This window comes from Cervus elaphus, chromosome 18 (assembly GCF_910594005.1).
Source record: "Cervus elaphus chromosome 18, mCerEla1.1, whole genome shotgun sequence".
NCBI classification, from domain to species: Eukaryota; Metazoa; Chordata; class Mammalia; order Artiodactyla; family Cervidae; genus Cervus; species Cervus elaphus.
Genome location: NC_057832.1, coordinates 17,707,991 through 17,725,304, shown reverse-complemented (window position 1 = coordinate 17,725,304; position 17,314 = coordinate 17,707,991). Strand labels below are relative to the sequence as shown.

General features: G+C 47.3%; 1 protein-coding gene across 2 annotated transcripts in view; it reads left to right on the top strand.

Moving 5' to 3' along the window:
• ABCA13 (ATP binding cassette subfamily A member 13) overlaps nt 1–17,314 on the top strand; it is a 379,106-nt gene that overhangs the window by 335,445 nt on the left and 26,347 nt on the right. For both annotated transcript variants that reach the window (XM_043873351.1, XM_043873352.1), the window contains 4 exons: nt 623–773; nt 6,556–6,690; nt 8,681–8,784; nt 16,579–16,671. In XM_043873351.1, the coding sequence (XP_043729286.1) occupies nt 623–773; nt 6,556–6,690; nt 8,681–8,784; nt 16,579–16,671 (483 nt within the window). The remainder of the gene's footprint in view (nt 1–622; nt 774–6,555; nt 6,691–8,680; nt 8,785–16,578; nt 16,672–17,314) is intronic.

Below are 17,314 nucleotides of genomic sequence, written 5' to 3'. Positions count from 1 at the left end.
ATTTATGGAGGAATAGCCATTGTTGCCAACCCCCCAGGGAATTTGACTTTGGAGTCCAGTGGGACTTGATTACAGATGTTCCATAGGACTGGGGAAACAGACTCTTGGAGGTCACAAACAAAACACTGTGTGCAGCCAGATAATGCTGGGAAGCTCTATGCCTTACGCCTGTTCTTTGACATTCAGAGCATTTGTGGTGTTAGAGCTAGGTCTGTCCTACCCACACATGGACTGCTAGTTCATTGAACCCATTTTACTAAGTTAACTAATTGCATTAAACAAACTGCAACAGGGCTTCCCAGGTGGTGCTAGTGGTAAAGAGCATGCCTGTCAGTGCAGAAGACATAAGGACGTGGGTTTGATCCCTGGGTCAGGAAGATCCCCTGGAGGAGGGCTTGGCAACCCTCTCCAGTATTCTTGCCTGGAGAATCCCATGGACAGAGGAGCCTGGAGGGCCTGCAGTCCATAGGGTCACAGAGTTGGGCATGCCTGAGGTGACTTAGCATGCACTTAGTACACAGCACAAACTGCAGCAGACTTGTGATTGATGAGCCAGATTTAAGGAACGGGTGATGTGTGTCTGGGAAGTGGATTTTCTGTATGCTGCTGCTTCTCTTGGCAGAGAGGACGTGACTCTGTCTCTTGCTGGTGCGGCCGGCATCCGCGTTGGCTACTGTCCGCAGCAGGACGCCCTGGACGAGCTCCTGACGGGCTGGGAGCACCTGCAGTACTACTGCTGCCTCCATGGGATTCCAAAGCAGTCCATCCCCAAGGTAAGAGCCTCCTAGGGCTTCCGGAAGGAGGGACCAGCAGAGGAGTGCGTGGCAACACCTCGGGTCCCAGGCGAGCTCTCTCACCCCGTGATGAGGATCCGCAGTTTCAGATGAAGTGTCCCTGAAATATATTTCCAATATTGTCACACTGCAGTAAACACAAATATGTCTGTGTTACATTCATGATGTATATTTAGAATAGGTCCCTGCCCAGAGAAGAAGCCGTGGGTAGGAGTGAAAGCCCACAGCCATCTGCAGTCTTGTTTCCTATAGGACCCCCTCCCCCACCAAGCATCTTTTACTTTTAGTGGGCTGTTAATTTATATTGGAGAGCAAATAGCATAGATTTGGATCCCCAGGGCCTGTGGAGAAGGACTTAGCTCATCTGTGGATTTGGTGGGTGGATGGAAAGGATGACTTCCTGTTGGGCGGGCTGCCAGCCACATGCCTGGGCTCCTTGCTGGAGGGTTCTGCATCTCCTTTCTGGGGGCCCAGGGGGGCAGATGTGTGTGGGGAGCCACAGAGTCCCCCTTCCCTTCCGGGGTTGAGGGAGTGGGTGCCCCTGAGAGAACCAGAAGCAGCAGCCCTCTGTCTGCTTCCAGCTGCGGCCAGCGAGGCGGAGCTGAGAGTCTAGACTGACAGCTCAGGCCAGGGGGCGGCCTCAGACCGACAGGTGCTCGGGGAGTGGTTTTACCTCCTCTGCACCTCACTGTGGAGGGTGCGGGGTGCTGCTTGCCTGTCTAGACTCTGAAGTTGGAGCAGAAATAAGGGGCGTGTGGGATGCATTTTCAATGAGCTTCTGCAGGAGAAGGAGCAATCATGGGGTTCCCAGGAGACAAACCCACAGCCGTCGCCTTCACTGGCCCATGAAAATTCATTCTCTGCTGCCGTGCCGTGCCACAGCCTTCCTTTCTTATTTATGCTCTGTGCCTCTGAGTGAAACCAGGATGCAATCTCTCCATGTCCCTAGAGGGGTGCTAGTCCACTCACCCACCTCCCATCTCAATAAGGCAAAGACACGTGTCCGCCCAAAGGACCCTGCTCACCACAGTTTAAGCAGCTCTTGACATCCAGGGCTAGTCGCTGGCTTAGCCTTTAATGGGTGTTCATCTCTGCCAGCTCCCCTGGCTGGTTTCTGATTAAAGAGGTGGATGCTTGGCGAGTGCTCTAAGCTAGCTCCTCTGTTGTCCCAGGGGGAAGCACGCCCTTTGAAAGCATTCTTGTTAAGAGAGTGAAGCTTGCTGACTTCCAGAGCAATCGCTTCTGATCCTCAGCTGTCTTACGAGCTCGCAGTGCTGAGCGCCTCCACAGAGAAAAGTTATCTTAATGGTCGCCAATTAGGAACTGGCTTCATTTCTTTCATGAAATGGCAAGTGATTTTGCAGATAGGATTGCTGCTTGCTCAGAGGTGTCTAAGATGTCAGCACATGTGTTCCGAGAGGAATTAGCTCCCCTGATGACAAATTCCCCTCTCCTGTAAATTTTAGAAATATGTGAAATATAGAAGAGGCTTGTCTGTTCCAATGCGCTCATCACTACGTGACCAGAAGGGATTTTGATAAAAGAGCAGAAAACAATGGTTCGGTTATTGTGAGCAAGGCACTGTTCTGTTTTACAGCAACCATTGGAGCTGCGCAGGGTGTATTCCTCATTTCAGAAATGGTGGGATGAGATGGTGAGATAGCATCACTGACTCACCGGACATAAATTTGAGCAAAGTCTGGGAAATAGAGGACAGAGGAGCCTGGTATGCTGCAGTCCACGGAGCCTCAAAGAGTCGAACACGGCTTAGTGACTGAACACGAACAGGATAGGAAGCCGCCCAAACCAGTGGCTGGGATGTGGGTGGTTTGTTTTAGCGCAGACGAGCTGGCTCCAGAGCGTGGGTTCTCAGCACACTTGGGTGGCTGGTCGGTCAGACGGAGTTTCCAGTGCCCCGAACGGCTCGGTCTGATTTTCCACACCCCGTGGGTGGCTGAAGAGGTGGAAACCTCATGAGATTTTGTCAGGGCTCCTCTGCTAGGGAGCTGCGCTGGGTTTCAGGACTCCCAGATCCTGTAGGCTGCCCTCCTGGTGTCTGCGCTGTACTGGGCCCTCTTCTTCACCTGTCCCCACTGTCACACGACACCCGCCCTTCTGTCTTCTGTGATTCTGGAGGCAGAGCCCCTCTGGCTCCGGGGAGGGTCCGCCCACAAGCGTCCCCTGTCAGAGCCCACCTGGGCCTGTCCAGCTTGGGGTCTCCAACGTATGGTTGTGTCATCCATTTCTGTGACCTTCCAAAAGTTCAGTTTGGTAAGAAAAGGATGCTGTCTTCATTCAGCTTGAATTTAGGCTCAGCAGATTGATGTAATCATTTAACTTTTTTCCCCCCCCATTGTCCACACTGCATGGTTTTGGATTGTATCCCTGTCTGAGCCTGAATTCAGTTAATCCAGTTTTTAAAAACTTACATGAAGTTATAACAAAATGATTATAACATGGTCTGGATTCTTAGAGACACATGTAAGAAAATTTCAGAGTTTGAGTCATATTCAAAACACCAAACCACACTGCCAGTGGGACAGGGCTGGGGTTTCTGTATTTTTGTTTTCCCTGATTAGATGAGGTAGGCCCTTAGCCATCTCTTCTTTATTAATACCAGCAAACACCTTTCAGGGAGAAACCCTACTGCATCTTTCTACTTATCGTCTCCACAGATATCACTTGTCTCCCCAAATTTTCTTCTATTCCAAGTTTTCTTAGAAGGAAGTAGAAATTATAAGGCAAGAGAGACAGGGGCCAGAAGGAAATAGAGGATCAGAAGGAAGGCATTCTGCCTTAAGCCCTTTGCTCCCGTTTTCTACTTAACGCTTCATTTTGATCTTTTAATCTCATGGAACATTTCAATGTGGTTATTGACACGTAAGCTCGTGGAAAAATTTTGGCTTTGGAATCAAATGGATGGTTGTATGAATCTCTGGGCAACTTATTTTGATTCAAATAATATTTATAGAAGTGCCATTATGTGTTAAAGATGATTAGAGATTGAGGCGATAAAAGTGAATAATCCCAAATTCTTGCTTTTAAGTGCAGTACAATTTCTAGAATTTATGGCAAGAAAATAGCTAGTAGCGGAGAGAGGTTCCATTAACTATTGACATTTTGGCGTTTAGATGGTATTTTGCAACCACAGTGACTAAGGCATTACGTTTGCCATTATTTTGACAGGACTACTAAGTGCAGGATAGACTGCAACAAAACACTTCTTATTAGACCATTTCAGTTATTTTTCTGAAAACATGACATTCTGAAAGTGGATCAGACTAATATGTCCATACCTGTATACTTTGGATTCCTTGCTATGGTTAACCAGTCCAGAATTTGAAGGCTGCAACACTTAACCTTTTGTGAAATTGGAAAAGCATGACACATGTTTCCTGATTTCATAAAAATTATCAGTAATAGTTTGGTAGGTTTGTTCAGAAGTTCTCTTATCCTGCAGTGCACTTTTCTATAGCAACAGGCTCTGCTTTTATGATTCTCTTATTTCACTTTTCTGTTTATCAGCTTCCATTGAGGTCATTTTCCCAGTGCGTCACTTTTCTGCCCCACAGCTGGTGGCGCTGCCTTCCAGGAGGAGTGAGCTTCCCAGCAGACTCTGCCTTCCCAGTTTCCTCCTGTTCACAGACAGAGCCGCCTCTTCCAGGAAGCCTTCCTGGCTGCCTTCTTTCATTTTCTATGTGGATGTCTACTTGGGGACTGGTTTTATTCTCTGGAAGACCCTCTCCGAGGGAGAAATCACCACAGTCTTTACTTCTCTGATTCCAGCCATCATCTCTCTGCCTCCCTCTCACAGGACTGCCTTTCACACTTCTGTCTGTCTTGAATCGCTTGTTTTGTTTGAACAACTTTTTACTTCATTCATTTGCTTTATGTTAGGGGCTTCCTAGGTGGTGCTAGTGGTAAAGAACCCACTTGCCAATGCAAGAGACATAAGAGATCCGAGTTCAATCCATGGGTCAGGAAGATCCCTTGGATGAGTGCATGGCAACCCACTCCAGTATTCTTGCCTGGAGAATCCCATGGACAGAAGCGCCTGGTGGGCTGCAGTCCATGGGGTTGCAAAGAGTTGGATACAGCTGAAGCAACTTAGCACACAGGCACTTTATGTTAATTGAAATTATTATACTTAATGGAGCTATGGAAAAGGATAGTACCTATAAACCCATCTGGGAAAACAATGTTATTTCCAAGATGAACAAACTACTGACTTCAAGATGTTATTCTTTGGCAGATCTCAGGGGATTTAAGACCATCCTCAGGAATCTCTGGGGCCTTGAAGTCTTCACCTCCTTGATTTATACTGTTTCACAACTAGACCAGTCATGGAGACTCTTAATTCTTTCTGGATCATTTTGAGGCTGTACCAATAAAATGAAAGAGCAGTTTATCTTGAAAAGTGGAAATGGTACTTGTTCTGTCCTGTCCGACTCTTTGTGACCCCATGGACTGTAGCCCACCAGGCTCCTCTATTCATGGGATTTTCCAGGAAAGAATACTGGAGTAGGTAGCCATTCCCTTTTCCAGGGGATCTTCCTGACCCAGATCTCCTGCATTGCGGGTGGATTTTTTACTGTCTGAGTTATCAGGGGAGCCCCAGTTTATGTTAAGGAGTTTTTATTGGGTGGCCTAAATATTATCCTAATCTTTTTAGAAGTTCTTAATATTTGATCATTGCAATTACCACTGTTATTATTACTATCCCAACTTTTATACATTTATCAAAAAAAAGTGTATGTATGAGCTTAAAACTGTGCTCTATGGGGTTATTTAGAACACACACTTATTAGCTCATCCCGAGTCCTACAGAGGTTTCCCCACTTCTCTGATGTTTGAATTGAGGTACGATCTTGGCCAGTTCAGTTACATGATGATATTGAATGAAACAAATCTATATTAATACTTCTAGGATCACAAGAGTTAAATAAAATTGTTTACAACATGTAAAAATCATGCATAGTTGAAAACAAAGGTTTCTTCGTCTTGGCTCCCGGAGGAACCAGTGCAGCCAGTAATCAGACAGAAAGAGTGCGAAGCAGCTAAGCTGGTGGTGGGGAGCTGTCTTCTGCTGGGAGGGAAGGAAAGGATCTGGGGCTTCCAGGAGGTATAAATGTGTGATGGGCTGCAAGGTGGAGGAGGAAGAGGAGCGGTAAACTTGCCTGATGTACCAGGGGGCTGGAGGTGCTCTGGTGATAGGCGGTCAGCATCCTCTGGACCTGATTAGAGGGTGCTCAGTGGTTGCGGATAAACAGGACACCCACTCTTCTTCTCTCTAAACTGAATTGAGTGTGCACTCTCTGGGGAAGAGTCTTCCTTTCTTGGCGTATTGAGGGCTCCCCTTTGCTTCTCTGTCCCCTGAAGCTTCCTCTCCTCGGGTTTCACCCCCATCAGCTCCATCTTTGTCCTTGTTTGGCTCACCTGTGATTGCTCACCTCAGCATGGAGGTGTGTCTGACCCACGCTGGACCCCTTGCTGCTGGCCCTTGCTGCTCCCTGAACCCAAGATCTCAGGGTTCTGGCCATCAATTCCGTAACTCATAGGCTCAGAAAACCCAGCTTTGTCCAGGGGGCTCTTCCTGTTCATTCCGAGCATCCTTGTGTCATGGGGGGGGGTGTTCAGGAGCAGGGCTGAGTGTGGGTGTGGGCAGGGCAGGAGGAAGCAGGGCTCCAGGCCCAGAAATAGGTGCCAGGGTGGGGGGCCCTTGGTGAATGGGGTGCCCTCACAGAGAGCTCCTCTCCTCCAGGTGGCTGGGGACCTCGTGAGGCGCCTCCATCTAGAAGCCCATGTGGACAAACCCGTGGCCACCTACAGTGGGGGGACCAAGAGGAAGCTGTCCACAGCCCTGGCCCTGCTGGGGAAACCCGACCTTCTCTTACTGGTGAGTAGTGGATGGAGCAGTGACATGCCAGTGTCTCCAGATAAAATGCTTTGATCTATCAGAGGTCTTCCAGGGAGGATGTTCAAAATTTGCAATGTCGCATTTCTGAACTAATAAATGCTTTGCCCTGAATCAACATTTTCCAAACAGAGTCTATAATACCATTGGAATTTTACTGAGATGAAGCAGACTCTTTGGAGTCCCTTTTATTTATCCAATTGAAGATTCCATAAAATCTTAACACTAAAGACAGTATTTTAAAAGAATACCAGAGCCTGCTTGTAATCTGAAAACCAAAGCATGCCTGTCCTCTGGCCTGTTGCTTTAAGTCTTCTCCTGCAGATATGATGGTCAGAGCTGTAGGGACTCTGTGCTGAATCTGAGGGTCGGGGTCACGGGGAGGGAAGAACTTTCGGGTGAGGGGAGGGCGTCCAGCAGGAGAGCAGAGCACAGACAGTGGACCTGAGACATGGGCACTGAAATTAATCCAGTTTGGCTGGATAGAAGCATGAGTTAGAGGTGGCCTGGTTGTCAATAAACAGAGCCAATCGTTTTGCATTTCAAAAATAGCTAAGAGTAGTATCATTTAAATAATGAAAAGAAGTCATTATTTGTGGGCCATAGACTGGATTCTAACCATTAGAGGGCCACCCAGGGCTTCGCACTGGAAGGAAATCTGAGGAACATGGAACAGTATGGGAGACAAAAGAGCCTTTCTTTGCCTGTTCTTGTTTGTTCAGTGGAGGCAGCGTTTCAGTGGGGGCACTTAAGGGAGATTCAGAAGACCTGAGTTGGAGATAGGGCCCCATTATCTGTGGAGTGTCTTCTGCAATCTGAGCTGGATTCTCCTCTTACTTGCCCTAAGCTTACTTTTTCCCAAGGTCCAGAATCAAAGACGACTGTGTAATTGCATCTTCTGAAACTGGGTAACCAAAGCTTACACTTGTGTGACTTTGCAGTTTGTAGAAGACCTTTTCCTTACAAGAGGAGAGGCTGGCTTGCCTTTTTTTAAGAGTTCCCGGCGGGGCTGTTCCCTGCCTTCAGCAGGATCCTCTGCTCAGCCTTGCCCCCACATATCCTGCATTGGATGGGACTTTGGTCCTCGATCACACTCTCAGCTCGCTAGGTCTCCTGTGCTTGGGCGCAGTGATCTGGATGGGGACTCACAAGTCCTATGCATGTTTCCTCCTCATCTGAAATGGTCCTTGATGACAGTGTGTGTCTTTTGGAGTCCTTGGAGGCACCCTTGAAATCCTCCACATGAAGCGTTAGTGACGGGGGTGACTGTGAGTGTGTGCATCTGGTGGAGGACGTGCACTGAAGCACGCTCAGCATCCTCCCCAGAGACAGGACAAGTGTCCCCCTGCCGACCCTTGTGTGGAAACGTGGGGTGGTGCTCCGACTGTCTCAGGGGAAGGTGGCCAATCATGCCTTCCACTTACGTGGTTTATAACTACTCACCGTGTCACGTGATTTGCACGAAAGACCCAGCGTTTGCTTTCCTGTTCTGTGCCATTTTTTGTCCACTTTCCTTCTGTTTCTTTGATGACCTCAGCTCTAAAGAAAAATACGTTCGGTACTCCCTGACTGCAAGGGCACAGAAATGCATCAGGCAGCCTACACACATCTCTCTCTAAAGGGGTTCAGAGAAGAAGTGCTTGAGTGTTTATTGAAGGAGAAAGCTTCGGGTTTAAAAGAAACTTCAGTGTCCTTGACGCTGTGAAATCAATGAAGCCTTTTTCTGCTCTTGTATATCTTCTAGGGTAGATGCTCCTGGTGTTTTAAAGAGGTTGGGGTCCATCAGGGCAGGCCTACCTCCCCGGGATTCCAAGGGGAGCCCAGCAGACTTGAGGGCTCCTGGCGTCTGCTGAGCACAGAGCGTGGCCTGGCCTGGGACTGGATTTCCCTCTGGCCTGCCTGCTTGCACCGGGGGAGCGCATTCCCACGTGCCTTCTCCCCCACCCCTCACCCTGTGTCCTTTCCCCTTCAGGACGAGCCCAGCTCTGGGATGGACCCCTGCTCCAAGCGGCACCTGTGGGAAGCGGTGAGGAAGGAGGCTGAGGCGGGCTGTGCTGTGGTCCTGAGTTCCCACAGGTGAGCCCGGCGGCTCCCAGACCGAGTGCGGTGCCCCCACCCGACCCGCTTGCCCCACGTAGCGCTGCCACACGATGCCACTTGTCGGGACACTGACCAGGGAGGGACCGGGTTACACATCCAGGCCGCCCCCGTGAGTGGCCCGGCGGGGACTCCGAAGCCAGTGGCCCCCCAGTGACCATACTCTGACTGTCCGTCAGTCACGTCTGGAGAGCCGGGCGTCCTCCTCAGGCCCTTCTGCGACCAGTTTCAGCCCCTTTATTCCAGCATGAGAATTAGCTGAAATGAAAACTCAGCATGTTTCCAAACAGGGTCTCATGTTTTCTTCCTCACAGAATTAGTCTTGTGGTGAGGTTTTCACATCGTTGGCTTCTTTTCAGCTTTATGCTGCACTCTTCTGGGCCAGAGTGATGCAGTTCTTAGGTTTCCTAAACTCACTGAGGGAGAGTGAGCACAGTGGTTTGACTCATAAGCATTCTTTTTAAATTTATTTTTTTTTTAATTTTTATTGGAGTAGAGTTGATTTATGATGTGCTAGTTTCTCTTGTACAGGAAAATGAATCAGTTATACGTACGTATATGCCCTGCTTTTCAGATTCTTTTCCCTAATCGGTCTTTGCAGAGTGCTGAGGAGAGTTCCGGGCGCTCTACAGTAGGGCCTTATTGGTGGTCTGTTTTATACACAGCGGTGTATGTCCTGCAGTGGAGAGTGGCTTCAGAGTTTAGACGTGCTTGCTTCTGACTTGTATGTCAAATGTGCCAGGAGCAAATTAGCCACAGTGAAGGATCTGGGTTCTTCCTTACTTGCAAGCTTACAGATCCGGCATATGGGCTTCCTGTATGCTTCCAGAAGACAGGAGACCCAGCATCAGAGAGAAGCAACCAGCATCAAAAAAGCCATCTGGTTCCCTGAGCCTGGCTCACCCCAGGGATGCCGAAGGCTCAGATAGAGACCTGTGGGCCCCAGAGAGAAGCACGGCCCTGGGGACCCTCTGCTTGACAGCAGCTGACAAGCCAGCCAGCTCTGCCTCTGGGTGCGGAGGGCCCTCACTGTGCAAGATTGCTCATGCAAACACAACTGTGGGCACAGGCCCAGGTCAGGACCAGCCGGGATCTTGCAGGCTGGGGATTCCTAACCAGACCTGTGAGGGAGGAGGGGCCTTGAGGAGTGTCCCCGAGATTTCCTGAATGGATAAGTCTGAGCTGGAGTGAGTGGCCTGCTCCTTGTGGCTAGAAGTGAAACACAAAGCCAGCCCATCACCAGGATGGGAGGTCTCTGGGGGGGTCCTGGGAGACGTTGCCGATGACTGCGGCAGTGTCAGTTCCTGGAAAAATAACCAGGCGCTGTCAATCCAGGTGACAGACCCGGGCGGGAATGCTGGTTATCGAGCTAATTCCCCTGGGAGTGCTGGGTCCAGGTGGAGTCATTGAGGAAGGATGCCGTTCACACCACTGCTTCCTCTTTTTGTTTGTTTTAACTTACACTCACTCAGTGATGGGCTTCCCAGGTGGCTCAGTGGTAAAGAATCTACCTGCCAGGCAGGAGACCTGAGTTCAATCCCTGGTTCAGGAAGATCCCCTGGAGAAGGAAACGGCAGCCCACTCCAGCATCCTTCCCTCTCGCATCCCGTGGACAGAGGCATGCTGCAGCCCACAGTGTTGCAGAGTCGGACACGGCTGAGCAACCAAACAGCACAGCAGCACTCGTGATGCTTGCCTGCTGCCCAACCTTCCTGAAGTTTTTACTGTCAGACCTGAGGCTCCGTAGCCCAATCATGCCGACTCTTTATGACCCGTGGGCCCACCAGGCTCCTCTGTCCATGGGATCCTCCAGGCAAGAATACTGGAGTGGGTTGCCACCTCCTCCCCCAGGGCCTCTTCCCATCCTAGGGATTGAACCCTGGTCTCCTGCATCTCTTGCATTGGCAGGTGGATTCTTTACTGCTGAGCCAGCAGGGAAGCCCTTACTGTCAGACTCACCACTGCCATTTAAAAAAGTTTCTTTGGGGTATGGTTTATGTGCCATGTGACTTCTCCACTTTAAGTGTACCTTCCTGTGTGACTTTCGTCACTGCAGCCCCGTGCCTTGTCATCCAGACCCAGTTCAGGGCGTCTCCGTCACTTTGGAGCGTTCTCACTTAGCCCCCGTCCACTCCGGTCTGTCTGTCTCCATCAACGTGCCCTTGCTGGATCTCCATCCACGTGGAGTCATGTGACCTGTGATCATTGGTGTGTCACTCTGTCTGAGAGTCAGCACTCGGAACCCAGCAGTGAGCGGTGTCCATGGGGCAGCAGGACCGCGTGTGCGGCCCACTCCCCGACCCAGGCCCTTTGGGTGGTCCCCACGCTCAGCCGTTCAGTGCAGGGTGCTGGCAACAGCAGCACACACGCCTTTGTCTAGACCCACGTTTCTAGTTCTCTTAGCGGTCTTTTTCTGGGTTGTACGGTAACTTGTGTTCAGCACTTTAGAAAGCTGCAGAGCTGTTCTCCGAAGCGTCAATCATTTTTTAATCCCAAGAACAATGACGGGACTTTCCAGGATCCCCATGCTGCCATCAACGCTGCTCGTCTTCCTGTTTGTAACCGTCCTGGTGATGTGTGGTTTTAACTCACATTTTCGTAATGAACATCTCTCCTCGCTGTCTGTTCACCTGCGTTGCTTCTTATAAGAAGCCAGCCGCTAACAAAGCCGATGCTCCCTGGATGTTCTGAGTCACTTTGTCTGACTCTCTCAAGATTTCCCGGTGCCTTTCAACACCTTGACTTTGATGTGTCGGGATGTAGATCTCTGTGTGTTCCACCTGGGCTTTGTTCATGCTTCTGGAGGATGAATCTATGAAAACTCTTTCTCCTGCAGTGAGCAGCTCCTGATGCTTCTGTCTAGTTGTTTTTTTTCAACGTTGTTTTCATTTTTTGAAGCCTGGGTGTTTTTGGAGCCACGCTGCTTTTGTCCAGGCGAGTTGCCAGTTAGAGCCTTTGTTGGACTTTGGAGAAGGAAATGGCAACCCACTCCAGTGTTCTTGCCTGGAGAATCCCAGGGACAGAGGAGGCTGCTGGGCTGTCATCCATGGGGTTGCACAGAGTCGGACACGACTGACGAGACTTAGCAGCAGCAGCAGCAGGCCTACAAGGATTCAGTCTCTGCTGTCATCCGAGTGTGGGCAAGGAGGGGCTTTCCCAGCTCAGGGCATTTTCTAGCCGGCTTGCTTTTGTCTTTCCTGGTCCCTCTGGTCTGTGTAGGGTGCACGCGGATGGCGGGCGGGGGGCCTCTGGGCTCACGTGGCGTGTGTGGCTGGCTTGGGCTTCTCCACCCTCCAGTGCTGTACACGGAGCCTCACGGGCTCCGCGAGTGACCCAGCCACAGGCCAGATGCTGAGCTGCTGGCCCTTCCTGCTTGTGGAGTCTGCAGTGCGGACGGTGTTGACAGGTGTGGGCTCTGCCCCGCCGTGCACAGGGCGTGCATCCTTCCACGGGGCAGGGAAGCTGCCGATGCTCGTGGCCTGGCCCCTGCTAGGAGCTGCCTGTTGTGAGCCAGGATGCCACAGCCCACCCCCCTTCTTACCCTGGTTCAGCAGTTTGTCAGCTGTAACTCTTCCTCATATTGTCCTATGCTTTTGGTCAATTTCCAGAATTCTGAAACGTATCATTTTTGTTCACTTTGTCCGGTTTCTTAATTGTGTTTTGAACATGAATGCCCTTGGCAGTATGGCCATTAACTGAAAGTCCTGACTATGCCATTTTTTTTTTTTTTGTCTTTTTTCTGTTTCTATTCAGAAAGTAAAATGTTACATTGAGGTGAGTTAAATTTGGCAAATCCCTTACTTTATCATAATACATTCTTGCTTCCTGTGACCATCTTTCTGCGCCAGTCCTGGGAACTCTGATTTCTGTTGTCATTCTGCCAGTACTTAGGGCCCCTAAGCTCTAAGACTGGGAACTCAGGTGTCACGTTAAAAGGTCTTTATAATTCTCATGTAGACAGCTCTCAGACCACATATCACTGTAATTTCTTTTTTATATCCTCCTGTTCATTTGGTCTCACATTAATGATGTATCCTTATTTCCAAAAATCTGTCTGTAGCCATACAACACGAAGGTCTAAGTGACTGACAGTGGAGAGCAAGGCAGCCTTGGGTTGATCCCCGGATTCTAGGAAGTCTCTGAACTAGAGCTTCCTTTTGATTAGGAGTCCATCTCCCCCCTCCCCAAGTCCGTATCCTAGGGGACTATGGTGGAGAGCAGGGGTAGGACACAAAAGTAGGAGTGCTGCGTCCTAATTTACTGTCTATGAGGAATTAAAATCAGCCCAGGAGGGCCAGGCCTGCTTCCTCCTCACTCATCAGACGCTGATCTGAGAAGTTCACCATAGGACGTTCCATTCTGAGAACACGTTTGTAAGTTCAGTTTGTTTATAAGTCCGAAAAGTTAGCCTAGGTGCCCAACTAACACAGTCAGGTCTCTGGTACTATCCTATGTAAGTTTATGTGACTGCACGAGTAATAAATAAAACTCACAAACATAAAGCAGTTTCAATCTTACAGTGCCTTGAAAAGTACAGCAATACCAGCTACACCGCCGCTGCGTTCACACTTGTCCCCGGACACCCGGGGCTTGAGATAAACATACTGCCCTGCCGCACTATATCCCGTACTGTATGGTGCACAGGAGCACAATCGTGCATGGAGGATGCACGCGTGTGACAGTGCATGCCGGACACGGGAACTAACTTACGTGATTGGACATGTGGACACCTTTGTGTCTTTGAAAGTTTTTGACTTGAAGGTTTGTCTGTAGGGGGTTTACTGTCTAAACACTTAAAGCTCTGAGTCACCTGACCCAGTTCTGTCCCCATCTGCTTCATCACCAAAAATAAACAGCATAGTGGTTATTTTTGAATAAATGGGCAGAGACTCCTTTCATGGTGTAGAACCTTGACTTTATGTATCGTTCCTGATGCTGAAGACCATCAGCATCTCAGATCTCTGCCTCTGGGTCAAGACTCTATAGAATCCCAAGTTTCTAGAGCATAGTTGTTCGATGGCAGATACTCAGGCAGTTGGAAATTGTGAGTCATTGTTCTGTGGCCTGAAGTAATATCAATTGTTGTTGGGGTCCTGTGTTTAGGAAGGTCATATAGAAGTGACTAGATATTCTATCACTTTAATTAGAGACCTACTATGCACTCATATTAAAAAATGATATGGTTATTTTAAACTGAAATTAATTAGGAAACATAGAGAAAGACAACATCTGCACAGAAAAATATATAAAGCATACTTGGGATGTGAAGAGCCCTGAGACTTCATGTTAAGCTACTGTAACAAAGACCCCCAGTGACAGTGACCCAGACCAGACAAATATTTCTCTCCTGCATTCACAGTTCACACTGGGGGGCTTTGTCAGAGCCAAGGGTCATCCAAGGACTGAGATTCTTTCCACCAAGTCACTCACTCATCATCTTCAGTGTTGAGTTGACTCAGTAGCTGTGTCCATATCCCAGCTTATGGGAAGTGGAAAGATCAAAACCCAGGGCAAGTGGCTTGCCTACTTCAGTGTGACTCAGAAATTGTCCTTCACACTGACCTGTTTGGTCACATGTCCACCTCTGGCTGCATGGAAGGCTGACCGGTATAATCTTGGTAAGAATATACACTGACCCAACGAACACACTGTTTTATGTTCATTCCCCAACAGGAAGACTACCATACTTTCTTTAGAATTTGTATAATACAACATGGTAAAAGAAGGAAAGAAATTCCACCATTAATTCACTTTTCAGGTATTTGATAGTCATACATTTTTTTGTGCTTTTTCTTACTTTTTTTTAACATATATGTGCACTTTTCCTAACATGCATTGTCATTTTACCATTGCTAAGTCATTACCTTTTCCATATCCAATGAACTGACTTTGGAAACCCTCATTTCAATGGCTGACACACATATGGATGTACCCTCATTTATGTTTCTGTATTATTCTACTGTGGAACCTGTTTCTAGATTTTTTACAGTTATAGATAAGTTGTTCTATGCATTCATATTTTCTGTGTTTCCTAAGGTGAGTCCCTAGGAAAGGAATTTTTTGCAAATTGTTTTTCACCAAGGTATGCCAATATTTTATTCCCAACAGTCATATGTACACTGACCTGTTTAAAATTATTGACAGAGTGTCTAACTTTGGGGGTATTTTTTTGGATCTGAGAATTTATTTTTTTTTATTCACACAGGAGATGGAGGGAAAAAGAATTTTTGTCTGTAACACACACAGGTATATGTGACAAATGCCTGTCAGGTTAGAAAATAGTTTTAAGATCACTTATCTGATGGCTTAGTTTGTAATTTATTGGTATGTTTATTACCCATGAATGATTTTTTTGAAAAGTCTATATATTATTTACCCTTTTTCCTCTCTTGAGTTTTTGTTTATTTTTACAGTAGAATTTGTGAGTTCTTTGGGCTTCTGAGGTGGCACTAATGGTAAAGAACTTGACTGCAAATGCAGGAGACATGAGTCACGGGTTCGATTCCTGTGACTCCTTTCCTGCCATCAGGAAGATGCCCTGGAGGAGAGTCTGGCATTCCACTCCCATATTCTTGCCTGGAGGATCCCATGGACAGAGGATCCTGGCGGGCTACAGTCCATGGGGTCACAAAGAGTCAGACACAACTGAAGCAAGTTAGCGCACACACACATGAGTTTTTTATAAGTACCTCAAATATCACCCTTTGTGTTTGTTGCAGTTTTTTAAATGTTACTTTGACATACTTACTAGAAATTCGTAGCTTTTCATTGTCAAGTACGTAAAACTTTTCCTTCACAGTTTATTCCATTGCTCTTATGCTTGGAATTGTGTTCCATTCTCTGGTCTGTATGTAAAATACTAATGTCTCATCTGCACTGTCATATTTTGTTACAAAGATCTTCCTTGTAATTCCTTAGCATACTGTCTCTTTTTAATTATTTAAGAAAATGTTAATATTTTTTGGAATGAGTCTTATTTTACTTCTCATTTGACCTTTTTCTACCTCTCTCTAAATAATTTTAAAGTATATTTTTAAAATTGTTTTCAATTTTTCTTGTGGGGAGTGATAAACTTTTGATCAGTATTATACTAAATTCTTCTTAAAATTTATATTATACTTTTATATATTTATAATGATATAATTGTAAATTTTAAATCTTCATAACATACTTCATATCAACATAATATTAGATTATATTACAAGATAAGTTATAGTTACAAATTACAGTGTTATTTGTTATATATAATATACTGTATTAAAGTATGACTTTTGTTTATAGTTTATACAAAATTTATTTTATACTTGTTACGTTTTATACTTGCATTATATTATTTATATTATAATGATTTTTTAAACAATTTCTCATTTAAACTGTATTTGTTCTTTTCTCTCTTTCTGATATTTCTTCCCACTGATTCAAAGTTTAATTTTCCATCAGTAAATCTTTCTTTTCATAAGATTTCCACGTTTATGAAGGTCTTTCTGATCTATTTTGCATTTTTGTGCTGTTGCTAAAAGGTTTTCTCCTATATATTCAGTAACTGTTCTTCCTACTATATGGAAAGACTACTAATATTTTGGTTAATTGTGCAGCTGGCCATGTAAGTGGAGTCTTATCCATTTCCAGTGTGCTGTTTTGAGTTCTGTGAGGTTCCTGTATGGAAATTCAGCTGATTTTCAGTAATGGTGTGTCTCTCTGCTCGCCCATCCCACTGTTGATTCGAGCCCTGAGTCTGGGGCTGCGGCTCACCCCTGGTCCTGTCTCCCGCAGCATGGAGGAGTGCGAGGCTGTGTGCACAAGGCTTGCCATCATGGTCCACGGCAGCTTCCGATGCCTGGGTTCCCCACAGCACATCAAAAACAGGTGCGTGCCGTCCTTTCATTTAGACGTCTGCTGTGAATTTGTAGCGGGACCGGTTATAGCCGGAGGGGCCCGAGGGTTGGCATGGTCCCAGACGGCCTGGGAGGGGAGACGGGGGCTGAGACGGGAAGGGCGTGTGTGAAACACCACCGCCAGGGGGCGCCCACTCTCAGCCCCACGGAGCTCGGCGTTTCCCCACGAGGTCTTCTGCCCCCAAGGACACCCACTCTCTTTGTGGTGACCCTGGGAGGGTTTGAAATACCATTGTAGAGTCAAGATGAAGCGGGACCAAAAACATCCTCACTGATGCACAAAGCCACATGGAAAGATTGTCCTGACACAGCCCTCTCCCAGAGCGAGTCAGTAACCTGTGCTGCACTTGGAGAAAGACCCCGTGGATTCAGGGTGGTGAAAGATGGTCCTTGTGGTTGCTTCCTAGTTCAGCTAATAACCTAGAGACTTTGTGCTTTGGTACCTTAGATTTCTTCCTGGGTTAGTTGTCTTTTTTTCCATTTACTCTTTGGACTATTAATGATTTTGTAATCAAGTTGTATGAGTGTTTTTAGGTATTCATATAACTTAAAAAAATTCAGTGTTGCATAACTTAAAAAAAATTCAGTGTTGCTAAGCTGTTTTCAACGTTTAT